At 49.1% G+C, this 25,906-nt stretch overlaps 2 protein-coding genes, 1 long non-coding RNA gene and 1 pseudogene across 11 annotated transcripts; 3 read left to right on the forward strand and 1 right to left on the reverse strand.

The window, feature by feature from the left end:
* Positions 1 to 190: 190 nt before the first annotated feature.
* On the forward strand, positions 191 to 4,236 carry LOC120676929. The gene is made up of 10 exons (XM_039958276.1): positions 191 to 494; positions 878 to 996; positions 1,139 to 1,547; positions 1,653 to 1,760; positions 1,850 to 1,957; positions 2,429 to 2,515; positions 2,626 to 2,808; positions 2,915 to 3,034; positions 3,411 to 3,589; positions 3,821 to 4,236. Exons 2-10 carry the CDS (start codon positions 889 to 891, stop codon positions 3,977 to 3,979), a joined length of 1,461 nt encoding a protein of 486 aa, XP_039814210.1. The 5' UTR covers positions 191 to 494; positions 878 to 888; the 3' UTR covers positions 3,980 to 4,236.
* Positions 4,237 to 8,512: 4,276 nt separating this feature from the next.
* On the forward strand, positions 8,513 to 10,929 carry LOC120672890 (annotated as a pseudogene).
* Positions 10,930 to 12,377: 1,448 nt separating this feature from the next.
* LOC120673876 lies at positions 12,378 to 15,535 on the reverse strand. Of its 7 annotated transcripts, none has more exons than XR_005674908.1 (7): positions 15,031 to 15,535; positions 14,764 to 14,903; positions 14,230 to 14,414; positions 13,919 to 14,106; positions 13,689 to 13,827; positions 12,865 to 13,068; positions 12,378 to 12,772 (listed from the first exon to the last, which is right to left on the reverse strand). It is a non-coding gene; the product is annotated as an uncharacterized LOC120673876 (long non-coding RNA). The 7 variants fall into 7 exon arrangements; XR_005674903.1 differs by having other exon boundaries at positions 12,378 to 13,068; positions 15,031 to 15,230; positions 15,300 to 15,457; XR_005674907.1 differs by having other exon boundaries at positions 12,378 to 12,788; positions 15,031 to 15,455.
* Positions 15,536 to 17,692: 2,157 nt separating this feature from the next.
* Positions 17,693 to 21,257, forward strand: LOC120676169 (protein trichome birefringence-like 38). Of its 3 annotated transcripts, none has more exons than XM_039957393.1 (4): positions 17,693 to 17,987; positions 18,786 to 19,293; positions 20,319 to 20,653; positions 20,731 to 21,257. In XM_039957393.1, exons 1-4 carry the CDS (start codon positions 17,869 to 17,871, stop codon positions 21,032 to 21,034), a joined length of 1,266 nt encoding a protein of 421 aa, XP_039813327.1. In that variant the 5' UTR covers positions 17,693 to 17,868; the 3' UTR covers positions 21,035 to 21,257. The 3 variants fall into 3 exon arrangements, with proteins under 3 accessions (XP_039813327.1, XP_039813328.1, XP_039813329.1); XM_039957394.1 differs by having other exon boundaries at positions 17,903 to 17,987; positions 18,532 to 19,293; XM_039957395.1 differs by lacking the exon at positions 17,693 to 17,987 and adding an exon at positions 18,509 to 18,679.
* The last annotated feature ends 4,649 nt before the right edge of the window (positions 21,258 to 25,906 follow it).

Raw genomic sequence — 25,906 nt, forward strand, 5'->3', positions numbered from 1 at the left:
TTTTCCAGGGATGGTGCGTCGAGCGGCGGCTCCGGTGGCCGGCGTCGAAGATGACAGGGAAAGTCTTACAAGGACTTGGATGTAATTGTGTTATCATCAGGGTTGTCTTTGTAAGAGTTGCTTGTAAACTTCTATATCAATAAATCAATTCCACCCGGTTTCTCAAAAAAAAAAGAACAACCGAAAAAAAAAAACGTTGGAGTTGGAGGCTGGAGGGCCCTGGACGGACGAGACCCGACCGCACGCGCTGGACTCTTCCGAGCCCGGTTGCCGTACGACGCGCCGCCGGGTGCACTGCATACCGCAAGGACACGTGCCTCTAAAGTGCCCCAACATACGCGCGCCCCCGCAGCCCTGCCGACTCCGCCGTCGCCTCACCCGACAGGCTGTAGCTGCCGGCGTGCGGATCCGCCGTTTCTCGTCACTGCCGGCGAAGCCCGCTGCCAAGTGGACACCTCACCGTCGTCTTCCCGTGGCTGCAATTTGCCTGCCAGGTGAGGGACCATCGCCGCCAGCTTTCCTTTGTCGCCGCCGGTGAGCAAGTCTGCGCTTTTAAGACTAAGAGTTTGAATAAACCCTGCTGCAACACTTGAAGTCGGATCAAACGTACATTTAGCGTTCAGTTCTGGCATTAAAATCATGTGCTAGTATTCGATTGTAGTCATGTACGATCCCATTATGTGTGGACTTGATTTATGCAACTCAGTGTCGATAGATAATGCAAATGCAAATCTAGTAAATATACAATTTCGAGAATCTTGGTAGAAATTGTATATGCCACTGAAAAGATATTGCGACACTAGTGTTTTCTGGTATTTCACTCTGAACTTCCACTGTGCAACTCTGAAACAGGGTATTTCCATCCTTCTATTGACAGAAAGAAAAAAAATGGCGAGAAGCATTGATTCGGATTATATTGACTTCTCACATATGGGTGGATTCAACATGGGCATCGATTTTGATGGATTCGAGGAAAATGTGAGAAAGTTCATGGAGGTAGTAGTAGTGCCTTCTCCTAAATTTGATGTTAAACACGATTTTTTGTAATCTTGTTTTGGTCCTATATTTAGATATCTAAGATAAGAGAGGATTTTCTTGACCGCACTTTGTATCTGTTTCTTGCATTTTGTTTTGACAGCTCCCTATCAAGTATCTGGATTCAGCTCATGATAAGGCTGTTGAGTTCATTGAAGATGTCCAGGCAATAATTTTTGCCCCCTTTACTGATGATGAGGTGCCAAATGAGGAGGATCAATCTATTAGCAATGTCATCACTGAACCTTTGGCAGCATCAGTTGAGACACCGCTTTTTGGACCAAATACTGAAGCCTCTACTCCTGCATCTCTCATAACGGTGGAAAACAGATCTACTGGCTGTGTAGATACTGATGCTCATGGAACTGAATCATTTTCAAGTAAAAGTACAGGTTTGTCCTTGAGGAATCATGTGTACCCAGAAAATACTTCTTCTGAAGGAGGTCGCATTGAAGCAAATGATCTGCGTCTTCTGCCAGAGGCAGAGGACACCTCACCAAGTGGAATATGTGGTACTATTTTTTTTCCCTAATAGATGCTCTATTTTCTCTTTATCGACATCTTATCACCTAACTATTTTTTTGTATCGTTTTCCCACCTTTCCCCCCCACTTTCAGACAGCTCTGAGGAAGTAATTCTATGGAATCCAGAGACTTCTGTAAAACCTCATGCTCTGGAAACAGATCAAGTGGCAGAGCAAGCCGGACACTGTTCTGGACATTCAGGCAAATTCCTTACCTCGACTTATCCATAAGAGTGATAAAGGCGCATCCTTAATTTATGTTACTTACCTTGCTTTTCATATTCTTGGCAGATTCTTCCGTTTTTTATAGAGAAATTCCGCTAGAAAATTTTAGGGCAGATTATGAAGAGGAAGCGGTATTACACAGTACAAATGACCCTGTCGAAGTAACAGTTCATGGTTTGTACCTTTTCATCACCTTTTCAATGTGACATAACTTTCTGTTACCTCTCCCCTTGTATTTAAAAGAGCTTCAATGCAAGAATGCAAATAACATGTAAACTGTTCTGAATCATATCAACTTCATTGGTTTACTACTTTAGTAAATAGAAGAATACATACAAGATTCTTTTGTAATTAAATTTGTATTTGACGTGAGATCTTAAACTTCTAGGTTGGTTTAGCGAACCAGATAATGGTCCTACTCGTTATGAAGGCTCAGTTTTATCACATTCTTAAGTTTGAGTATTGAGAAAAGCGAGTGAAATGTAAACATGCTGAATATTTGATCTTAAAAGATAAAAAGTGTGCCCTATAATGATTTTGATTGCTCACTTGGAAAAGAGAACAAGTGATTATCCACCAACCATCAATATGTTTATCTATTTTTACATTTATTTTCATTGAAAATGGATGTACATGTCCGGACAGATTCCACTACCATTACCCAAGATGATTATGTACCACACATATTGCACAAGGATCAACAAGCTGAGCTTGACTGTTCTGTACATTCAGGCAAGCTGCTTATAATTATAACCTCACCTTATTTTCTCCATAAGAATGATAAAGGCACATATAATTATTTTTATGCTACTTACTGTACCTTCATATACTGAATTTCACAGATATTCTGGTAGATTCTGCTGTTTTTTTTCAAGCACTGCTGCAAGAAGATTCTAGTGCAAATTATGAAGATGAAAGTGTATCATACAGTGCAAACGACCCTGTGGAAGCAACCCAAGATGATTATGTACCTCAAGCATTGAACAAGGAGGAACAAACCGGACTTCACTGTTCAGAACATTCAGGCAAGCTGCTTATAGCCTCAGTTACATATATTGATAAGAATGATAAAGGCACATATAATTTATTTTTATGTTACTTACTGTGCCTTCATATACTGAATTTTCACAGATATTCTGGTAGATTCTGCTGTTTTTTTTGAAGCACTGCTGCTAGAAGATTCTACTGCTAATTATGAAGAGCAAATGGTATCACACAGTGCAAACGGCCCTGTGGAAGCAACCGCACATGGTTTGTATCTGTACACTTTTGAAATATGACATGCAGCTCTGTTCTTTCCTGTTGTCTTTTAAGTTATGAATCTTCCCAATTTCATAGTGTTTGGTCATAAAGTTTGCCTGACTTGTTCACCCAAATAGTTAAAAAATAAATTTTATGTAATACAAACTTCTATGGTTCAGTAAACTAGATGACGATCTTACATGGGATAGTGTTTCGTAATTTAATATATTTTAAGTCCCATTAAAGGCATTATTTTGATTGTTCATAACAAAATTACTTAGCTAGTGCCTTTAATCAGTTCTGATATTTATTCACGGTTTAAGCATTTCTTAGATATTTTTCCTCATGACTGCAAATTATTATGCTTCCTACGTGATCTATGCAGGAGCTAGCATTTCACATGAATCGAGCTCAGATGTGCCTAGCTGTGCTGATGTTCCAAATATGCCAGCTGGCACCATGGTTGAGTCTGTTGATACAGAGGACCTAAGGGATGGCCAGGAGCACATGGAAAACGACGAAATTGTGCCCCCGTTCCCTCAGCGAAACAATGCATCATTTCAGGTAATATTATTTGAAACATGGTGGTGCTGTTGTTGTAATAGAAAACGAATTATGTTGGTGGATTACATCATAATGTCCGCTTCATGTAAATCTAGCTAGTGAGAGCAAGTTTCAGCTCATGATTAATATTTTCTGAAGCTTACTTCAAAGAGGTGCTTGGGGAAATTTAAAAGGGAATAATGCCATATTACCAAAATTTGTCTCTGAACTGATGTTTCTTGCTGCTTGCAGAAAATGTTTATGAGGAGCTTGTCGAGTAAACTCCGGTGGTCAAAGAAGCAGATGAGTGCACATCAGGCCATACCTGTTGGATCACAGGATGTAGAAACCACTGGATATCAACTTCTTTCTTCATCAGTCGATCTGGAGCATGACTGGGAGGTCTTGTAAAACTGCAAGAAGCTGCTCCATGTCTCTGGTTCCAGGGGAAAGCATATGTACATTACAAATCTCCTTACTGAGGATGTGTCTAGTTGCTGCATATAATCTTATAGAAGGATGAGAACCTGAGGTGTTTGCATCTCTAAGTCTCTACACATCCACTGGCATAACTGTAAATCCTATTTGAGGCTGTCTGTTCAAATTTTCTCTTACTGTCCTGAAGTGCATGCAGACAAATACACACTTGATTTTAAACCGTTTGAAAATTTTCAGTCTTCTTCGTGGCAGTGCTTACTGGTAATAGTGGTATTATTAACTGGACATGCTGAGCGTGACGTGGTCATTACTCAAGCCGGTGCCGGCAAACGAAACTGACGGATGGTCTTATTTGCATTGTAAGGCTATCCAATATTACAATCGGACAACACTCAAGCAGGAATCAACTATTTCTCAAAGAAAAAAACATCCAAACAAATGCTACATCGTGCATATGCATCACAATATTGCACTCACATTCCAAGCCAGTTGATTATTAATTAACTAGCGTTCGATGTTGCATCCAATGCTTCACCCTTGCCATCCATATACATCGTCGCTTTTTAAGGTCTGTCTTTTAGCTTTTAAAAGTTGGTCATAGAATAGCAATACTGATCAGAAACTGATGGCGCTGAGTGAAAGGCATTCTAGTGTTCCTACAGATTGGCAAGTATAGGAGCACCCTTCTTCAAGGCAAGGCAATGCTAGATTCAGAAATAATATTACTGAGATTATGTTAAGAAATTCAATAGGATAAAGCACTTAAACAGCATCTGCTGATTCAGAAATAATGTCACAACTGAAATACTCTGCCTCACCTGGCACAGGAGAAAGCATGTATGAATTCACATAGTCTGTGCCAGTATGGCAGTCGCACAGGTAAGACACAGCAGAAAACTTGAGTCTCAAACTCAGAAAAGGGTAGAAATAATAAAAGGAATCTTATTTCTCAAACTTTGCATGATGCTTCAAACCTTCAACTAGCTTGGTGGGTAGGTCAGAGACAACCTTGCACCGAACATCAACACGCACAACAGGGGAGACAGAGAGCTTCCTTGTTCTGATTGGGCATGCATCAACCTCCTCCTCATGAGTGAGTGTAATATTCTTCTAACTGATCGAGACCATAACCATCCAGGGAGGGACGTGTTACCACAAGGAACATCCCCAACTGACTCTTGTTTCTTTCCCATCCAGATAAGTACGCTGGACACTCAACATACAAATCCTTCTTCTGGTCAGGGAGGGACGTGTCAGTGGCGAAGCCAGCCCAGAAAATGACCTAGGGCGGACTTTTACGATAAAATGTTTGCACGACCAGAGCGAGACTCCGAGACTTGCTGCCCGGCTGCAGGCGCCCGCGCCGGCGGCGCACGGGATCTGCTGTCACCACCAACGGGCGCCGAGATGGGGCTGCTGAACGGACGGGCGTGGAGTGGCGTCGCGCAACGGCATCGACACGCCAGCGTGAGCGCCTGAGCGGGACTGCAGGGGGGTAGATGGTGAACTGCCGAAATTGGCAGCGGCATCTGGTGGCAAGATGCAGTGCTGGGCTGGGGCGCTAGGTTGAACCACTTAAGAGGCCGCAACCCACTCGACCTCGCGTTCGGGGGGCGCCGCCGCACCGCCATGAGCCCCTGCCGGAGTTGAGAACGGGGATATTATCAGCACCCCACGAACCAGAGAAAACATCTCCTACTATGGGCCGCCGCACCAAGAAGCCTAGTGTCTGTCTTGGCGCGAATGGGTTCGCTAGATGTGCCTGCACGCACGTATCAGGCCAAGCCCATGTAAACGCAAGAGAGTCGCTAGTTAAATACTGAGTGCGTGCGAGGAGGAATGGTATCGAACAACTTGTTTGAACTCTTACTCCTTTCTCAAGTAATCTATTCTGCGGAAGCCAATTTTCTGTTCTCTTATGTTCTTCATATGTTTTTCAGATCCATACTTCTTCTCTTTTTCTGCTACCTCTACTGTTAACAAATATACTCTAGACTTCACTTAGAGGGACCTAGGGCGGCCGCCCTGGCTCGCCCTAGTGGTGGCTCCGCCACTGGTTCAGATAGTTGGGACCCATGGTCCTGACCTTCGAACCAGCAGCAACCTTCCCTGAGGCTGTGTTTAGTTTCGCGAAAAGTTTCTAAAATTTTTCACTGACGCATATCACATCGAATCTTACAATACATGCATGGAGTACTAAATGTAGTTAAAAAATATAACTAATTGCACAGTTTGGTTGTAAATTACGAGACGAATTTTTTGAGACTAATTACTCCATGGTTGGACAATAGTTGCCAAATAAAGCCGAAACGTGCTACATCAACTTTTTCGCGAACTTTTCGCGAACTAAACACACCCTGAGAAGACATGAACAAAGGCAAAGAACCTGCCTTTACTGGATGCTGGAATCATCTACAAAGTTGAATTTAGACATGATATTTTATAAAGTTATGTATCATCATATCATCTATAAATGTGATTTTTTATTGTTGAATTTAAACAATTTTTTTTCCTGCAGCCTGCAGGGCCTGCCCGCAGCAACCCAACGCCGCCGCCGTAGAGGCCGAGCAGGCACGCACTGTACCTGTACGAGACGCCGACGCACAGGACTGGCCCGCACCCACGGCCCCACCCCCGAATCAGTCGCTTGCTGGCTTCTCGACCCCACCGTGGGGTCCCCACGTCCCAGAGGGACGGCCGCCACCGCCGCCGCGGAGGCCGCGCCGGCGCGTGCGTGCGAGGAGAGCCCGGCCAGGGCTGGCCGTGTTTAGATGACTAGGACAACAGCGCACTCTCCCGCGCCCGGTTCAAATTGCGAAATTTATGGTGCAGAGTGAACCCCCTACTCCTAAGGCTATTATTACTATATATTTTTATCAAAAATTGAATCAACGCAAATGAAATTGTCTCTCTCGGTCTCTCCGTCTGGAACTCTCTCTGACTCTCATTTCTCTCTCTCGCTCTCCGTCTCTGTCCAGAACCATGGCCAGTTCTCCTTCCGCCAGTCAAATTCGCCGGCCGCACCACACCTCCGATCGATTCACTTCACCCACGGGACCACAAGCTCCTCAGCTCCATCCAGGGCCCAGCGCTAGGCGCAGCCGAGCTCCACCCCGACGGGAATTGCGGATCTCGCGGCCATGGCGTTCTCACCTTCTGCTCCGTCGGGTGCCATCCTCCTCGGCCTCCTCTTCCCCCCGCGCGTCGGCTGCTCTGTGGAGGGGCGTGGCGGACTTCTCTGCCTCACAGCCGACTCCTCCCTACGGAGAGCCCCGCGACGGGGAGCTGCTGCTCCACCTCCGCCGTGGAGGCACGCAGGGGTCTGCAGGCACGGTGGCGCCCAAGCGCGGCCGGCGTGGCTCCGCGAGGGCCTCCTCCCACACCGACTGCCATCCTCGCTCGCCGCGGGCAGCAACCGCGTGCAGGAGGGCGGCCGCGCGCAGGAGGGTGCGACAGAGCGGCGGGCGGTGGCCCCTTCTCTGCTTCGAGCTCGGCCCCGTCCCTGGCCGGCGCGCCACTCCCTCCCTCCGGCGGACTCGAGCTCGGGCCCGAGCCCTCCTCTACGGCGGCCGCTACGGCGGCCGCTACGGCGGCTAGGGTTGGCTGGCGACGGGGACGCCATGGGCGAGCTTGAGCTTGGCTAGCGCAGCTCCTCCGACGTCGTACCCCAGCGGCAGTACTGGGGCACGGCGTTCCGGACGGCATAGCGTGCCCACTGCGGACAGCCTGAGACGGAGGCGAGGCGGTGCGGCAGGCCCCGGTGGGCCCCGAGGCGGCGCGTCCGCTCCGTTGCAGCAAATCCACGGGCCGCGTCTGGCGTCCCTCCCCGCGGAACAGAACACGTGTCGCTCCACGAGCAGCGGAGTGCTCACAGGGTTCCCCCTCCACGCTGTATAGAAGTTAGAGTATGTGTCCAAAAATTTTGGACACATAATCTTGCTAATTTGAAGTACTAAATGAAGTTTATTTATAAAACTTTTTACATAGATGTGTTGTAAATCACGAGATGAAGCTAATGATGATAATTAATCCATAATTAGTGGATGGTTACTGTATCATCACTGTTGCAAATTATGGATTAAGTAGGCTCATTAGATTCGTCTCGCGATTTACAGTCCATCCGTGCAAAAAGTTTTGTAAATAGATTTCATTTAGTACTCAATGCATATGTTCAAACATTCGATGTGATATTTTTGGGTGTAAAAATTTTGGATCTAAATAGAGCCATATATCTTATTACAAACCAGAGCGAGAGCTGGGCACAGCGGGCTGGCCCACACAAGACTAGAGACCACCGCCACGTAAAAAGCCACGTCCCCCCTCCTCCTGGTGGCACCGTGCCTCTTCCTCTCCTCTTCCCCAACGGTAACCCGCGGCCCCCTTTCTCCTCCTCTTTGCTCCTCCTTCCCCAGCCCCGCGGCCCACGAACCACCAAGAAGGCAAGGCATTGCGCGCCGTGCCGCGCCCATCGTCAACAACCGACGCTCCCGCCACGCAGACACGAGCATGGCGTGCCGTTTCGACCTACTCCTCGAGCTTCTCTGCCTCACCGTCGCTGTCGCGGTGGCCTACGGCTCTGCCGGCTTCAGCGCCGAGCTCAACCACCCGTACGCCAGCTGCTCGTGCTCCACGCACGAGATCATCCCCCGATCCGCCCGTGTGAGCACGGCTCGGCTGGCGAGGCTCGATGCCTCGATGCCAGCCTCGCACGCATCCTCTGCAACATCTCCGCAGCCGACGTGCGCGTCGCTCCACTCAGCGACCAGGGGCACACGGTGACCGTCGGCATTGGCACTGTGACATCCCGGCCCAGGGCTTAATAGGATTGATAGAATACTCATGTCAACAAGTTGCAACTTCTTTTCCGGAAGCCAGTCTCCAAAGAACTCCGAGGTTAAGCGTGCTTGGCCCGGAGCAATTTGGGGAACTTCCCGGATGCGCACGAGTGAGGACAAAGTGCGCAGAAAAGACTTGTGTTGGTCTGTGAGGGTAGTCTATGCCCTATAAAATTGCCAGATGTAAGCGGGCCCGACATCGGGGAGGCGGGACGTTACAGAATGGTATCAGAGCCGACTCTCGCGGTTTCATGGGCACGTACGGGCGTAAGTGCATGGGCATGTGGACGGGAGCGTGGGGGCGCAGATGCCACCGGCATGTGGACGGGCACGTGGCGGGTCAGTGCGCGGGCATCTGGGATGCGTCGTTGGCACTGGACGCACGGACGTGACACAGGGACCGTTGGCACTGGATGCACGGACGTGGCACATGGGCCGTTGGCACTGGACGTACGAGACATGGCCAAGAGAGTGCGTTCCTGGCTTGGGATTGACCGATGAGGACGTCGGTCTCTTAAGGGGGTGAGGATGTGACATCCCGGCCCAGAGCTTAATAGGATTGATAGAATACTCATGTCAACAAGTTGCAACTTCTTTTCCGGAAGCCGGTCTCCAAAGAACTCCGAGGTTAAGCGTGCTTGGCCCGGAGCATTTTGGGGATGGGTGACCGACCGGGAAGTTATTCCCGGGTGCGCACGAGTGAGGACAAAGTGCGCAGAAAAGACTTTTGGTCTGTGAGGGTAGTCTATGCCCTATAAAACTGCCAGATGTAAGCGGGCCCGACCTCGGGGAGGCGGGACGTTACAGGCACGCCGCCACAGCCACGGCTCTCATCGTCGACACGGCCAGCGAACTCACATGGACGCAGTGCAAGCTATTCCGCGGCACGGCGAGGTAGCATGAGCCGCTGTACGAGCCCGGTGAGTCCTCCTCCTTCACCTTCCTCCCTTACAGCAGGCTGTGCGCGGAGGGGCCCCATGGCACCAAGAAGTGCTCCAACAACAGCAGATGCCTGTTCAATTATGGGTACCGCAGCGTGGTGGTGGACGGGCTGCTTGCGTCAGAGACCTTCATCTTCGGCGCGAGCCGCAAGGTGGTTGTTGCAGTGACATTCGGCTGCAGTGAGCTCGCCGCGGGGAGCCTCGTCGGCGCCTCTGGAATCATGGGACTCGGCCCTACAGGGGCGGAGCCAGCGTGGGGGCAAGGGGGCACAAGCCCCCCTACCCCCCAAGAACTTCATTGTTGCAGTGACATTCGGCTGCGGTGAGCTCACAGTGACATTCGGCTGCGGTGAGCTCGCCGCGGGGAGCCTCGTCGGCGCCTCTACCCCCAAGAACTTCATTGGAGGAAAAGAGAAATGAGTAGGTGGAGAGAAGGGAAATGAGAAAGAAGAAGAGGGAGGAAGAGGAATGAGCCCCCCTAGGTGTTGGGGTTGGCTCCGCCACTGCGGCCCTGCAACTATGCCTCGTATGGCAGCTGCCGGTCCGCCGTTTCTCCTACTGCCTCACGCCGTTCGCAGGTCGGAAGCCAAGCCATCTTTTCTTGGGTGCTAGAGCAGAGCTACAGATGTACAACTCAACAGGGGAAATTCAAACCACGTCGATTCTCAAGAGCCCAGCACAAAACCCGCCACTCTACTATTATGTACCGCTGGTCGGGTTGTCGCTTGGCGGTAGGTGTCTGGCGGTGCCGGCGACAAGTCTGGAGGTGAAGCCGGACGGCTTTGGTGGCACCATCATGGACTTAGGTTCAACAATAATGTGGCTTGTGGAGCCAGCGTTCAAGGCGTTGAAGAAGGCGGTGCTGGGGATGGTGAAGCTGCCGGTGGCTAACCGAACGGTGGAGGATTACAAGCTTAGCTTCGAGCTGCCGAGTGGCGTGGGTATGGGCGCGGTGCAGGCTCCGGCGCTGGTGCTGCATTTCGATGGCGGTGCAGAGATGGTGCTGCCTCGCGACAACTACCTCCACGCGACAACTACAAATCGATTTGTAGGGGCGGGTGAGCCCATGACCCATCCCTACAAATTATTTGTATGGGCGGTCATATTACCCGTCCCTACAAATCCGATTTTTAGCTATGAAAACTAGGAAAGGGTATCACGTTCGCCCCTAAAAATAGGTTTTTACCCGTCCCTAAAAATTGTTTTTATAGTAGTATCAAGGTGCATATCAAAATCGATGTATTCGAAAAATTAAAATGAATAATAATTTGGAACGGTGAGGGTAGAAGCTAGCCTAATTATTCTTCCAAACAACTAAACCCAACTTAAAGCTTCTGACGAAAAGCAGCTATTAGCTAGCAGACAGCAATTAGCAGTCCGTATCTGACCAAATGGACTAGGGGGAAAGGGAAAGTGCATTGATGAGGAGTAGGCCGACGGCCCAAACATGGTTTTGCTTTGAGGGAGTAGGCCGATTAGGCCGGGAGCGGAGGGAAAAAAAGAACAGATTGGGTCCAAAACCGAGGTGAATTTAGGAATTGATTTAGCATTTACTTTAGATTATTCTACAAATCCAAACTTCATTAAAAAAATATCATGGAAATCTGCAAGAACAATTTTTTCATGTTATTAGGCTATGATAATAAATCCCTTCAATAAATTCCCTTTTAAGCCGTATATAAAAGATGCCTGGAACCGTGTCGGGGCCGTGCGGTGCAGGGGTTTCGGATCAGACACAGTCGTCGTCCAGAGGACTACTCTTGCTAGATAGACAGAAGATCAGGCTGCCAGTTTCCACACGAAACCAAGGTTATCGCTTGCTTGACCAGTTGACCGGGTGACGACGACTGACGACGGTGATGAAAGACATCTCGGATTATTGAATGATTGATCCTCTCAGCACGCCATCAACTCCAGGGCGGTCACGGGATTGATAGCGCACAGTGCGGCGTGGGCTCCGCTCATGGCTAGCTCCTGTGCCGCGCGCGACGCCGCCGACGGCCCAAAATGCGCGTGGAATTGGATTCCGGCCGGCCGGCCGAGGTCACTTCAGGTCATCTATCCTGCTAGCTGTACATGGGGAAACTGGATTGAAACCAGCCACTGCTGCCAAAGGCAGAAACGTTGACGCGGTCGATCTCATTTTTTCAGAAAAAAAAGTTTCGCCGCTTTATTACAAGAACGTAACGTACAAGACGCGCTCAATCTCTTCCCTTAATCAAGACAAGGATTGCGTCATGAGGTCCCATGATTAATCAATAGGTACAGTATGTGCGGAGGTGGTTCAAGCGGCCAACCCAAGGCCTTGCCTGGTTCGTTGGTTGGTACTAGGTGGGCTGCGCGCCTCGCCGCGCCCATTAGCGATGGCGGGCCTTGGGATAGATTTATGGGCCAGAAAGCCTGGGAGGGAGCGGCTGGGGGCCACGTGAAACCATGCATGATTATTTTGCTTATATAATTATTGGACATTTCTTACATGGGTCATTTAAATATATATTGATAACCTGTTGATATGCGATTTGTTTGAAACAATCACACAACACAGAGAATAATAGAATCAAGGCACAAAATTATGGCAGCAGGCCATGCAGAAAATCATCTACAAAGAGTTTTCTTTATTGCAAATACCCATAGAGTAATTCCGAAAGAAAAATTACAAAGGTAGAAATTAGCAGCAGATCATCAGAACAATGCATAGGGAAAATCACCCTAATTTGCTCATTTCTACACTTCAGTCCTCCAATAAGACATAGTAGAAGAAAATCAAGATATTTTTAATATAAAGTCTGAAGCGCTGCTATGTTATCTGGTGAGAGAAATACCAATTTGTACTTTAGGCACCATGAAGAGATATAACCCTCTTTAGAGCAATAGGAATAGGATCCTCGAAATTATATCATATACCCATATGCAATTGGAGGCCGCATGCAAGATGAATTGCATAGTCCAAATACCCAGCTGCCTTCAAGGAGAGATCAAAAGTGGCTTTGCTGCACACAACAAAATCTGAACATGAACGGTATGTTGCACTGATCATCTACCTTTGTTGCATTGATCATGTACTTATAATTGATTAGAAGACCTTATATAACTGCATATGCGTTAGCAAGGCAAATTGGAGATTACACGTAGCATACTGTCGACCCTGACATCTCTGTTTGGGAGGCTGCAAATATCTTAATTCATGACCAGATCCTATTTATACAGAAGTACCCCAAATGCTTCAGCCATTACCATAGCCAAGAGATCCTATCGTTAGTCACTTAGTCTGATGAGCTCCCATGTGCTTCCATTTGGGTTGTACACATGCACATTCAATTTAAACAAATGAGAATATGGTATGAAAATATTTAGTTTTAAGAAAGAGGCGTACATTAGGGTAAGAGATGAACCATGAATTATGTAAAAAATTTCGGCTGTGAAAAGAGCAAACATGTAGTTGACCTTTATATATGTTGTGCTTGATTAGGACCATATTCTTTTTTCAATAGAATAAACAATGTCACTGACAACCAATGGCACAAACACTACATGTTTCTTCCTCTAGGCAAACCGATGCCATAGCACTTATTTCGTTCCAAAACACAATTTTATTGATTTCTGAAGTATGTAAAGAAATGAGAAATAATGTGTATAGAGATACTACTTTACAAATCTGGAAAGGGAACCAGTAGAGTAGACGATGAGTTAAAGGTAAAGAATTCCTAGTTATGACATAGGTACTAAGTATATAAGATATACATTCATCACGAGGTACTACTATTATTGTCTCATCTTATTCATCAGTAGTATATAAATATATATGATATATAGAATTATCATTGCATTACACATTCAGCCTAATACTGATAACACTTTTAGTTATTAGAGAATCTAAAATGTGCCTAAAGATCAATATAGTTATACCTGTGCAACCATCCTTGGAACAATGATACCCTGTTCTATTAAACATTGATCTTGAGTTGGAAAAAGTGCAAGTTGGATACAAACTATATGTGTCTTGTGCTAACTGAAGTATTACCAATCTGAACTCAAAATTTATGCCCTGGAAATGACAGAAAAGAAATTATCAAAAGAGGCAAACAGATGTAATGCAACAGCAAATAGGAAATTAGCCACAAATTCTTGTTGCTTACCATGTCATCGGCTACCTCAGCATACATGGATGTTCAGTTTGTTCTTCCTTCAAAACCACTACCAGGGAAGGCAAAGCCGTCCTCTTTATCACATATTTTCTGAAAAAAAACAGATGCGATGTCTCCATCCTTGTCCATGTTACAACAATTCTTTAATCTTCAGTTTGTTGAATTGCACATTAACAATCCTATAGGGCCACATGGATATATGATTTTCAGTTTGTAGAATTACATGCAAATCATAACAGTAACAATCCTATAGGATTACATGGATATATTCCTAGTTCCTAATCAATGAAGTGAGTAATTACCTTGCTTGTTGTAGTTGCCTAGGCCCTTCCGTCCTTGGTTGCCTACTACTGAACATGCCTGCAGCAATGCTGTCGGGCTGCTGCTAGGAGTGTTGCCATTGCACAGCAGCGTTGTGAGTGCTGCTCCACTGCTGCATCGTTGCCATACGGCCGTCCCCTGGCCACCACGGCACCACATAGACCTGCTGCAGATCGCAATCACATGTTAACAGGGCCATCGCGCAAGGCCGCACTCCTCCCCTCTTGCTACAGCCAGGTGCCTAGGTGACCAGTGGAGGCTCGAGCCAGGGAATAGGGGAGGAGAGGAAGGCATGAATGGGTTGGTTGGTAGGTAGAGGAGGACGGCCATGGATCTGACCGGAGCCGCAACCAGCGACATGCACCTTCTCCGTCGACCCACCCGAAGCATCCACACCGATGCCATCTAGTGATTCCGCCACCAGATCTAAGGCCCTCGGCCTCATCACAATGACCTCTTCGTCGTAGAGGGACCACATGCCCACGAAAGTAGAGGAGACGGCGGCATAGACTCACCAGCAGAAGTTATCGGCGGCCACCACGAGTAGAGCAGTTGTGCCCTCCATCCAAACTCCGCCGCCCACCCCACCACTGAGCTCCGCCGTGTGCCCCTTTTGCCCTAGCCGCGGCCTCCAGCTGAGCTCCACTGCCCGCCCCTTTCCTCAGACCATCGACACAAGAGGAACCAACGCCGCAACAGAAACAAAGTACAACACAGATGAATCAGCAACAGAGATCAAGATGAGGACCGTGATTTGTGTACTGGGCGGAGGTTAGACTCACCAATGGAAGAGAAAACAGCGGTGGCGCCACGCACAGAGGCGGTGGGAGCAGAGGGTCGATGGTCCACGCAGCCGTGAGCAGCCGTAGGGGCCTGCAGGCGACCTCTGCTGGCACCCAACTTCGGCGGCCGCAACGGAGCCCCGCCGCTGCGAAGTGCGAATGCCAGCGACACCTGCAGTGGAGCTCCACCGCCGCCGCACCTGCGCTCGCCTTGCCCGCGCTCCATCGCCCGGCCTTGGGCCTGGATGCGCCGGCCGCCGCCGCCGCACCTGCGCCCGTGCTCCTTCGCCCGACCGCACGCCTGGATCTGTTGGCCGTCCCTCCTCTCCAACCCTAACCCTAGCAACTGCGGCAGCAGGGCGGAGCGGATGGCGGAGGTCGGAGGGGGTGGGGCGGCGGCGGGGGTCGAGAGGTGGGGAGCCCGGGAGGGGGCGGCGACCGGCGGCGGGGGCGGAGGGTAGCGGGGCGGCGGGGGCGGAGGGTAGGGTTAGGTTTAGGGGAGGGGGCGGGGGAGCCGGGGGAGGGTGCGCGTGGGGATGGGGGACGCGGAGAGGCGGTAACGCGAGGCGCGAGGTGGGCCGGAATTCAGGCCCAGCGGCGAGCCGTGTCTTCACACCACTGCCACAGGCGCCACGCGTCGCGGCAGGAACGCCGGAGCAACCGGAGGTGCGCTCGGCTCTTGCTGTATAGGGATTAGACTATAAGTACTAGTATTTCCTGATGGAGAAAATAAAGCCGTCACCACTCTCAACTTTCCGTTCTCTTCTTCTTCTTCCTCCCCCTCTCTCTCAATCAAAAGCGGCGTGCGTGGAGTACCGTATTCGTTACTGCAAGCAGAGGGCCACGAACAAGATGAAAAGCAGATGGTGTGGGTTTTCCAACTCTGCTTGGAGCCTGGCCGATGACCCGGTTGTGGTTTTCTAAGGTCTTCCCAAAAAATTTCCTACAGTACCCGTCATATCGAATCTTTAGACACATGCACGAAGCATTAAGTGAAGCTGAAAAAATTTACTAATTACACAGTCTAACTGATTAGCATAAGATGAATCTTTTAAACCTAATTAGTCTATAATTAGATATCATTTGTCAAATAACAATGAAATGTGCTATAGTACCAAAACTAAAATTTTTCACCAACTAAACACACCTCTGCAACTGCAAAGTGCAAACAAAGCTGCTTTTTTTTCCTAAAGGTTTCTAGCTACTTAGGCCGTGTTTGGTTATTAGAAAAATTTCCCGTGCACGTTTTTCGAGAAGAGAATCTCATATGCATGGAGTACTAAATAAAGTCTATTTCCAAAACCTTTTTAGAGATGGATGTAATTTTTCGCGACGAATTTAATGACGGTAATTAATCGATGATTTGCTACAGTAATGCTGCAGTACCATCCTCTAATCACGCGGTCAAAAAAAACTCATTAGATTCGTCTCGCGATTTACACGGGGGGTTGTGGAGGTGGTTTTGTAATTAGACTTCATTTAATACTCTAAATTAGTGGTCAAAGATGAAAAAAAAAATTCATGAAATCCTAACCAAACACGGACTTAGTGCGTGTAGGAGGATCGCAAGACCGGTACCAGCAACGCGACGCTTCTGTTGCAAGTTTGCGACGCTAGCTTAGCAGCTTCTGCAACTTGGGAGCTTGGCTGGGTCCATGCATGCCCAATTAGCTTCGGCTGCTGCGGCGGTCTGTATGTGCAGACGAGCAGATTGGCTGGCCTCTGCTCTCCTCTTCTGCCTACTTCGCGGGTCATGCTTCTTCAGCTGCGTGCCAATAATGGGGTTTCATTTCTGCTTTCTGAGCCTGAGCAGCGGTGTAAGCAACTGACCCTTGGACACTGTCCCGGTGATTGGCTCCAGCCTCCAGCATGTGGTCGTCTGAGCTAATGATGACAAGTGTGCTTGACTGCCATGTGTTTGGATTGGATCCAATCATCCGGAGACGAGCGAGGACGAGGAGCAGACCAGACGACCAACATGTGACTGACCATCCCACCAGCATGTTTCTCTCACACCAGATCTCTCCGGTCTGGACTCCTGTACTGCACCCTCCCAAATCCCAATCTGGAGTAGTCCTATACTATAAAGCCGATCCACTTGCCCAGCTGCCATTTGCCTTTTTTTTTTCTTGCTCGAGACAGATTGATGCTGTTCAAGGAGTTTTTTTTTTAGAATCCTTTCCATATGTTGACGATTGCATGCTCAAGTAGTAGCAGGAACGTGAAAAAGGGCGGGAACAGCGAGAGACAGAAAGCCGAACTCTTTCCAATGATAAAGCAGAGGGGATGATCTCTTCATTCGTTCTTTGCCTCTGACCCTGAAAGAAAGAAAGAATCTCCACACACCCTTTTGCCGGCCAGGAAAGGCAAGGATTGAACAACTAGTAGTGCCCAGCTGCTGAATAACTTGTGCAAGGGTGTAGCACAAACATTCTGCCCCGCCCTGCACGCCCCCCGGTTATCTCCCATCTTATACCATTCCATTTCGACACCTTTTTTTTTCTGCCTTCCCCATTGGGGCTGGACAGGTCCCGGAGGCAAAGAATCTGGAGAGGATTGAGTGCCGCATCAAATCAGTGCACAGATCTTCTCCTCCTCCTCCTGGGCCCTAACTAAGATAGACCAAGGGACCAGGAGCACAAGATACTACACGATCGTCGTGCCAAGCCGCCTTATATCTTGCTCGCACAAGCGTCCCTGTCGGGACTCGAGATCAGCTCCGTCGGCAGAATCGCGTGCGGCCGCACGGAACGGATCGGAACCCAATCAATCAATCGCGCCGCTACCGCTAGCCCGAAACGCCGCCTCCGTTCATCATCAGGCGCTGCCGTACTCGTCATGAAGAACCAGCCGGCGCCACCGCCACCAGATGCTCCGGGACACGCCGGCGGCGGCGGGCGCGGGGCAGGAGGAGTGCATGAGCGGCCCGGCGCCAAACCCACCGCGCCTCTGCCAAGGTTCGTTTTGTTCGGTTCTGGTCGCTCGCTCCGCAGTCGGTAGGTTCGGTTCCTTGGATCACCCATGGCCCATGCACGGATGAATGGATTATGATGCACCGAAAGGAAAGCAATCAAATCAATCCATGAATGAATGGTCAGTGAATCCTATCCCATGTTGTTAGGGCGCGTTTAGTTCCCAAAAATTTTCAACCAAAAATTTTCACCTCCCCTTTAAACACATGTATGAAGCACTAAATGTAATTAAATAACAAAACTAATTACACAGTTTGGATGTACATGACGAGACGAATCTTTTAAGCCTAATTAGTGCATGATTAGCCATAAGTGCTATAGTAACCCACATGTGCTAATGACGCGGTCAAAGGCCTCAAAAGATTCGTCTCGTGGTTTCCAAGTGAGTTCTGAAATTAGTTTTTTAATTAGTGTCCAAAAAATCCTCCCGACATCCGGTCAAAGTGCTGATTTGATATCCAAAAATTTTTGGATGCAAAACTAAACGCGGCCTTACTACCATCCAACTGTACGTCCTGCTATGTGCTAGGATCTCCTGCCTCCTGGACCTACGCGTGCCGGATCCAGCCAGCCAACAAGGCTTCCATCCATGGCGCAAGGGCAGTAGCCGCCCACCATTAAAAGAAGCAGCAGCAGAGAGAGAAACCTCAGGACGCTACAAATACCACTCCTCCCTCGTACCTCTCGCTCGCTCCCTCCTCCTCCACCCGGGCCCGTCGCACACACAGACACAGCAACCCATCCATTCTTTCTCACCCGGGTCCGTGTGGTCTGTTTTGCAAGGCCGGAGAGAAGCATGATGAGGCGGCGGCCGGGCGCGCTGTGGGCGGGCGCCCTGGTGGCGGTGCTGGCGCTGCTGGCGGCGTGCACGGCGGCGGCGGCGGCGACCATCACGCGGCGGCAACACCAGCGCGGCGCGTCGGCGGCGGCGGCGGCGTGCGACGCGTTCGCGGCGGGGCGGTGGGTGTGGGACGCGTCGTACCCGCTGTACGACGCGGCGCGGTGCCCCTTCATCCGCGACGAGTTCGCGTGCGCCCGCTTCGGGCGCCCGGACACGGCGTACCTCAAGTACCGGTGGCAGCCGGAGCCGCCGTGCGCGCAGCCCCGGTTCGACGGGCTGGCGCTGCTCCGGATGTGGGGCGGCAGGACGGTGATGTTCGTGGGCGACTCGCTGGCGCTGAACCAGTACGAGTCGCTGCTGTGCATGCTCCACGCCGCGGCGCCGGGCGCCCGGACCACCGCCTCGCCGGCGTCGGGGAAGATCGACCCCTCCTACACCGTCCGCTTCGAGGTACGTACGCTGGCTGGCACATGGCCATCGCGGCCGTGCGATCCGATTCCCTCCGCCCGTGTCCCGTGCCTTGTGTTTATTTATTCGTCCACGCCGCGCGGGGCAAAGCGTGTTGGTTAGATCCTGGTCCGGTGAAAAGCTGGCGGTTGGGTTGGTGGGTGGGAGGGAGCTCTGCGGCGGCCTGGGCATCATGAGGTGATCAGATGAGATCACCGGGACGTGACCCCAAGGAGGGATGATGGTGGTGGTGGCCGGTGGGTGAGGGCGGGGGGCCTAGCCGCCGGGGGGTTTGGTGCCACCAGCGGCGGGTGATCTCGGGCTCTCGGCTGATCTGGACGGAGCCCGCGGTGCCCGCCACGCGCATAGCGCAAGTCAACAGAAAGCTAGCAAGGGAGGTCGTCGCTCTTGCCTTTGGACCCCGGTCTCGTCTCGTGTCATCAGCCGCTGCCGCTGCCGCCGCCGCCGCCCCCGTTAGCAGCCTTAGCGGCGCGGTGATCTCAGGCGACGGCACCACCACGCTGAGGAATGAGGATGGAGCAGAGCAAGAGCAAGAGCAAGAGGCCAAAGCCAGCTGAGCTGGGCTGGAATGGCCGGATCCCCCTCCCGCCGCAGATGACAGATCCACCGCGATCGACATGTTGGCGGCGGTTGGTGGGCCCGGTCACCTTCACCTCCGTGGTTTTTCTGTGTCAGCCCGTCAGGCGGTCAGAGCCACGAAAATTGGTCTGACACTGACACCGAGTGGGCGCCCGTTTGCTGGCGGCCAGCTCGGCATGGCAGTGGCAGCTCTGCTTGGTGCAGAGGCCGCCGGCACGGCGGCACACCGCTTCTTTTGAGCTCTGCTCTGTTGGTACTAGTAGTTACTCCCGCGGCGTGTTCCACTGTTCCCAGGCGCCATCGAGCACCGACACGCCCGCGCGTACGTTTCTTTTCAGTGTCTGCCAGCCAGTGGCATCGTTGCCACCGACTAGACTGTCAGTGCATTTCTTCAACAAAAAAAAATGCCGGTTTGCATTGCATTGCAGGACTACAACGTGACGCTGGTGTACTACCTGACGCACTACCTGGTGGACCTGGTGCCCGAGAAGGCCGGGCGCGTCCTCAAGCTCGACGCCATCGACCAGGCCCGCAACTGGCTCGGCGCCGACGTGCTCGTCTTCGACTCGTGGCACTGGTGGCCGCGCACCGGCCCCACGCAGCCCTGGGACTTGATCCAGGAGGGGAGCACCGTGGTGAGGGACATGGACCGCACCAGGGCCTTCACCAAGGCCCTGCACACCTGGGCCGCCTGGGTCGACGCCAACCTCCTCCACACCGACACCAAGGTCTTCTTCCAGGGAATCTCGCCATCGCACTACAGGTAATTAATAACCCTTCTTCTTCTTCTTCTTCTTGCTTGTGTGCAGCTCAACGGCGGCATTGTTTGTTTGTGCCCAGGGGCCAGGACTGGGGCGCGTCGCCGAAGAAGACGTGCATGGGGGAGACGCGGCCGCTCAACGGCACGGGGCCGTACCCCGGCGGGCCGATCCCGCAGCAGGCCATCCTGCGGAGCGTGCTGGCCGGGATGGCCAAGCCCGTCTACCTGCTTGACTTCACCTACCTCTCGCAGCTCAGGAAGGACGCGCACCCCACCAAGTACGACGGCGGCATCTTCGCCGGCGACTGCACGCACTGGTGCGTCGCCGGACTGCCCGACACCTGGAACGTCCTCTTCTACGCCGCACTCACCGGACAGATCTGAATGATCGCTCAACAAGACCTTTCCTTACTGCTATTGGTATTGGTTGTGAGCTACTAGGCGGCTGTAGCTCAATAATAATTTAGTAAAGCAAAAAAGGACAGCAGATTGATTAATTGTTATAGGGCCGGTGTTAAAAGATTTTCCACCCAAAAGGAATATTATTATAGAAAGAATGTCAAAGGAAAAAAAACAGTGATTATATATATCCTTTCTCTTGAATTTAGTTGCGAGAATTGAATGTTTTAATTGCCAAAAAAGGAAAGTTCATTACTTAGGTGGGCGCCATTTCAAGTCAAGTTTGCACGATTTACATGTGGGAAGCGGCCTTTTCATGCCTTGAACCGATTTTAGATAGAGGGAAATTTCTATTATTGTCACTATTTTGGAGACCTAGGCTAGTAGGCTCCATTAGAGATGGGCTGACAGCACGGAAGAACATGCTAGCTAGCCCATGCTTGGCTCTTCTGTGGAAGAAAGCCGCTGCCCCAGAATTTTTTTAAATTTTATATTTTTCGATTAATCAAAAATATATGCTGATTTTTTTTGTAAATTTGTCATCCTGCCGCCGGTTCATCTGGCAGAATGAGGCTACCGCCGGATGAACCAGCGGAAGGTGAGCGGGCCCATGGCCTGATAAGGTATCGCCGGCAGTAAATGGGCCGACGCGGGCCTGCGATTTACCGCCGGAAGCACCCCGCCGGTTCAAACAGCAATAGCGGGTCACTTACTGTTGGACCATTCGGCAGCAAGCCCCCCCTTAAAAACTAGCCCCGCTCCGGCCTGAGCCCCCTCCCCCGCGCGCTCAGCCGCCTCGCTCGCCCCCGCGTGCCGCCGCTCGTCCCCGTCCCCGCCCCCGCCCGCCAACCGCTGCCCGCAAGCCGCCACTCGCCCCCCTCCCGGCCGCTGCGCGGCACCGGGAGGCGGCCCCACTGGCCGCTGCGCACCACCGGTCGCCGGTGGTCGGCTGTCCGGCACTGTGAGGAGGGCCACTGCGCCGCTTTATTTTCAGGTACCATTCGAAATGTGTAGAAGTTCATTCGGAAAATTAGCTCCCAGATAGAAATATTAGTCAAATTAGAAATAATAGTTTAAATATGATTATTAGTTTAGATAATATTAGTTTAAATATAATTATTAGTTTAAACACAATTATTAGTTTAAATATTAGTGAGTTGAATTATTAGTTTAGATATTATTAGTTTAAATATGATTATTAGTTTAGATATTAGTAGTTTAAATATGATTATTAGTTTAAATATTAGTGAGTTGAATTATTAGTTTAGATATTATTAGTTTAAATATGATTATTAGTTTAGATATTAGTAGTTTAAATACGACTATTAGTTTAAATACGATTATTAGTTTAAATATTAGTGAGTTGAATGATTAGTTTCGATATTATTAGTGTAAATACGATTATTAGTTTAGATATTAGTAGTTTAAATACTACTATTAGTTCAAATACGATTATTAGTTTAAATATTAGTGAGTTAAATTATTAGTTTAGATATTATTAGTTTAAATATGATTATTAGTTTAAATACAATTATTAGTTTAAATATTAATGAGTTGAATTTGGAATATTAGTTTGCTCGAACTATTAGTCAGTTATATTATTTTAGGTACAAATACTTGGACTAAAAGGACTATTAGTCCATTACAGAAATTCTAGGGAAAAACTTAAGGTACATATTAAAAATTAATTACACAGCACTACATGTTTTAAAATTATATTGGTTTTAGATTTGAATGGTCAGCACATTAATATCAGCGGCTCACATACATTACTTATTTAATTGAAATGTGGGTAGAAAATATTATTAATATTTAGACTGTGGTCTGAATTTGACTTCACAAAATAATAGAAAGATTTACTGTCGCAAATGTTGGCAGGCATGTCAGATAATTTGTATTTTCAAGTGTTCTATGGGTCAGGAGAAGTTAGATATGGTTCTGAAGGGGTAGATTTGACAGAGTTTAGCTCGATCACAAAAAAAAATTATCCAGACCAAGAGAAAGGACTTGGATTTCAATAACCAATTGGCTATTTAAAGCTTTCGGGCTTAATCGAGATGAACATGAGATATCTGTCATGGCAGTGGTCAGTCGAAGGGAACCAGTGTTTTGGGAGCTATTGCTGCTTGAAGGGACGCAAAACTGGAGGAACTATGTTAATATAAGTACTAGCCGAGGGTTACCGCTTGCATTGTTTGTTCAAGCTTTAGAGAAGGTTAGATTTAGTACTGAAGCGGGTGGAGAAGATGGAGGCCAGGGAAATATAGTATCGGAAGATCGGGAGACGATGCATGAACCTCATGAAGAAGGTGCTGAACTAGAGATTGTTGAAGATGGTACAAATGCTTCACACGAACCTCGCCAAGCAACTGGTGAGGCTGATGAGGGGGAACACATTTCCGAGATAGTTGAAGAGTTTCAGACGGAGGGTGAACAACTGAACCATGCAATGGATGATGACTCCTCGGATGATGATGATGATGATGATTATCATGTGCCACAGAACTGGTCCAGGTATGATTTTTCAAAATTAAGTGTAAATAAAGGTGAAGCGGTCCCTTAGGAGTACAAGAAAAATGAGATATGCATCGATTCGGTGTATGCCAACAGTGAAAATATGAAGGAAGCCATAAAACGGTGGTCCACGCTATATTTGCAAAGACAGTTCAAAGTGGTCAAGAGCAGTCCGAGAGCATATGACGTGCGTTGTGTGCGAAGCGAATGTTCTTTCAGGGTGTACGCTTCTAAGGGAAAGTGGCAGGATTTCTGGGAGGTCAGAAAAGTTGTGGAGCACACATGACTGCTTGAGCAATTAGAACAACAGCACCGCAACCTCAGTGCCAGTTTCATAGCTAACTACATGTACCCTTTGATCGTGGACAATCCTAGTTATGAACCGAAGTCAATTATTTGTGCTGTTGAGGATGAGTTTAAATATAAACTTAGCTACAACAAAGCTTATAGAGCGAAGCAGAAAATGCTGGAGATGAGGTGGGGGACATATGAAGCTTCGTATCATAATATGCTGGCACTACTGCAGACCATATGTCTTAGAAATCCTAGAAGCTACTACGACTTGAAAACGTATCCATGTGCCCAGAAGCCTGGAAAACAAGTACTACAACGGTCGTTCTTGGCCTTGGGGGCTTGCATTGAGACGTTTCCGCACTGTCGGCCTGTCATTTGCATAGATGGGACATTTTTGACAGGAATGTATAAAGGCACAATCCTGACAGCTGTTGCAGCTAATGGTAACAGGCAATTATTGCCTTTGGCAATTGCCTTCGTGGAGAAAGAATCAGGGGATAGTTGGTATTGGTTTCTGCAGAGGGTGATGCAGATGATTGTGAAAGATGTAGAGAACGTGTGTTTGATTCATGACCGGCACAAGGGTATCTTACAAGCAATCGATGACATACAGAATGGTAGTACTGAGCATCGTAGGCCTGCACTATGGCCGGACCTAAAGAGTAGGTGGTGCATGAGGCATATGGGGGCAAAATTTCATAGCCAATTCAAGAACAAAACTCTTATGAAGCTGTTCAAGTAGTTATGTGGCCAGAATCAGGAAAGAAAATTCAACTTGCTGTGGGAAAAATTGGATGAGCTGACAAAGAAGCAAACAACGGAGCTTTCGAAGAGACCTGTAAATACAGAGGAGGACGACCAGGTCTCACTTGAAGACGTGGGTTTGGACGGTCCAAATGTCAGGTGCAAAAGGAGAAGGGCAATTAAGACATTCTCGGAGTGGATTGAGCATGAGCCCAAGAAGAAATGAGCTTTACTATTTGATGAAGGAGGCGCTGGGTATGGTATAATGACTACGAACCTAGCCGAGGTGTACAATTGGGTGCTGCGTGGTGTCAGATCGCTGCCACTTGTTGGGATCGTTGAGTTCTTCTTGTATCGCACTTGCGAGTACTTTAGAGACCGGTACGCTGTGGCACAGAAGGATATGGCTGATAATCAGAAAGTTTACAGATACAAGATTACCGAGTACATGGAGGCGGCTTATAAAAAGGCCCATTTACACCGGGTCATTCCAGTTGGCAGTATGGAATGTCGGTACGAGGTGATGTGTAGAGACAAAGCCCGCATGGGGGGCCGGCGTGAGAAGCATGTGCAGGAGTGTGTTCTCCGTACCGATGCTTGTATTTGCACATGTCATAAGCCAAAGCTGGTACACCTGCCGTGCACACATGTCATTACTGCATGTTTTGAAGCTGGGGGACTACAGCCTCGTATGTATGTCTCAAATTACTTCATGAAGGAAACCATTTGGATGACTTGAAGGCACGAGATTTATGGGTTCCGTATCCTGGGAGACTTCATAACTGATCCTGGACACAATGCAAGTTACATTCCAGACCTAGATCCAGAAATGTTTCAGGGGGTGGGGCGACGCAAGAAGAAACACATTCGGAATAACATGGATCGATCGGAGGCTGGTCAAGACGTGCGCCTCTACTCGAAGTGCCATGAGACGGGTCATACGTACAAGGATTGCACGGCATTGACTTATGGTGGCAGCACAGATGGAGCGGGCCCATCACAAGCTGTTCCAAATCCGGCAATGCAGCCAACGGGTCGTCGTGGTCGTCGTATGAACAACGATGGCCTGGTGTGATGGATGACGATTGTCATGTGTGTCATTCGCTATCGAATCATGTCCTATGTTAAATTATGTAATGTTAAGAACTATTACGCGATGAACTGATTTCGTCTTGACGTACGAATATTTGTTATAATGTGTGGCGCAATCTTATGTTCAACTTTGTTGATGTAATTGAAAATTGAAGTTATATGTTATGTAATTTATTGTGCATCATTTATTAGGTTATTACGTTCCGCACATTT

This window comes from Panicum virgatum, chromosome 5N, assembly GCF_016808335.1.
Source record: "Panicum virgatum strain AP13 chromosome 5N, P.virgatum_v5, whole genome shotgun sequence".
Lineage (NCBI taxonomy): Eukaryota > Viridiplantae > Streptophyta > Magnoliopsida > Poales > Poaceae > Panicum > Panicum virgatum.

What these genes read in the sequence shown, in the direction of transcription:
- LOC120676929 (XM_039958276.1), top strand. Translation starts at nt 889, where the DNA reads ATGGCGAGAAGCATTGATTCGGATTATATTGACTTCTCACATATGGGT. An exon ending in CTCACCAAGTGGAATATGTG is followed by an intron (nt 1,548 to 1,652) that starts GTACTATTTTTT and finishes CCCCACTTTCAG; the next exon opens with ACAGCTCTGAGGAAGTAATT. An exon ending in TCACTGTTCAGAACATTCAG is followed by an intron (nt 2,809 to 2,914) that starts GCAAGCTGCTTA and finishes GAATTTTCACAG; the next exon opens with ATATTCTGGTAGATTCTGCT.
- LOC120676169 (XM_039957393.1), top strand. Translation starts at nt 17,869, where the DNA reads ATGAAGAACCAGCCGGCGCCACCGCCACCAGATGCTCCGGGACACGCC. An exon ending in CCCACCGCGCCTCTGCCAAG is followed by an intron (nt 17,988 to 18,785) that starts GTTCGTTTTGTT and finishes CTGTTTTGCAAG; the next exon opens with GCCGGAGAGAAGCATGATGA. An exon ending in CCTACACCGTCCGCTTCGAG is followed by an intron (nt 19,294 to 20,318) that starts GTACGTACGCTG and finishes ATTGCATTGCAG; the next exon opens with GACTACAACGTGACGCTGGT.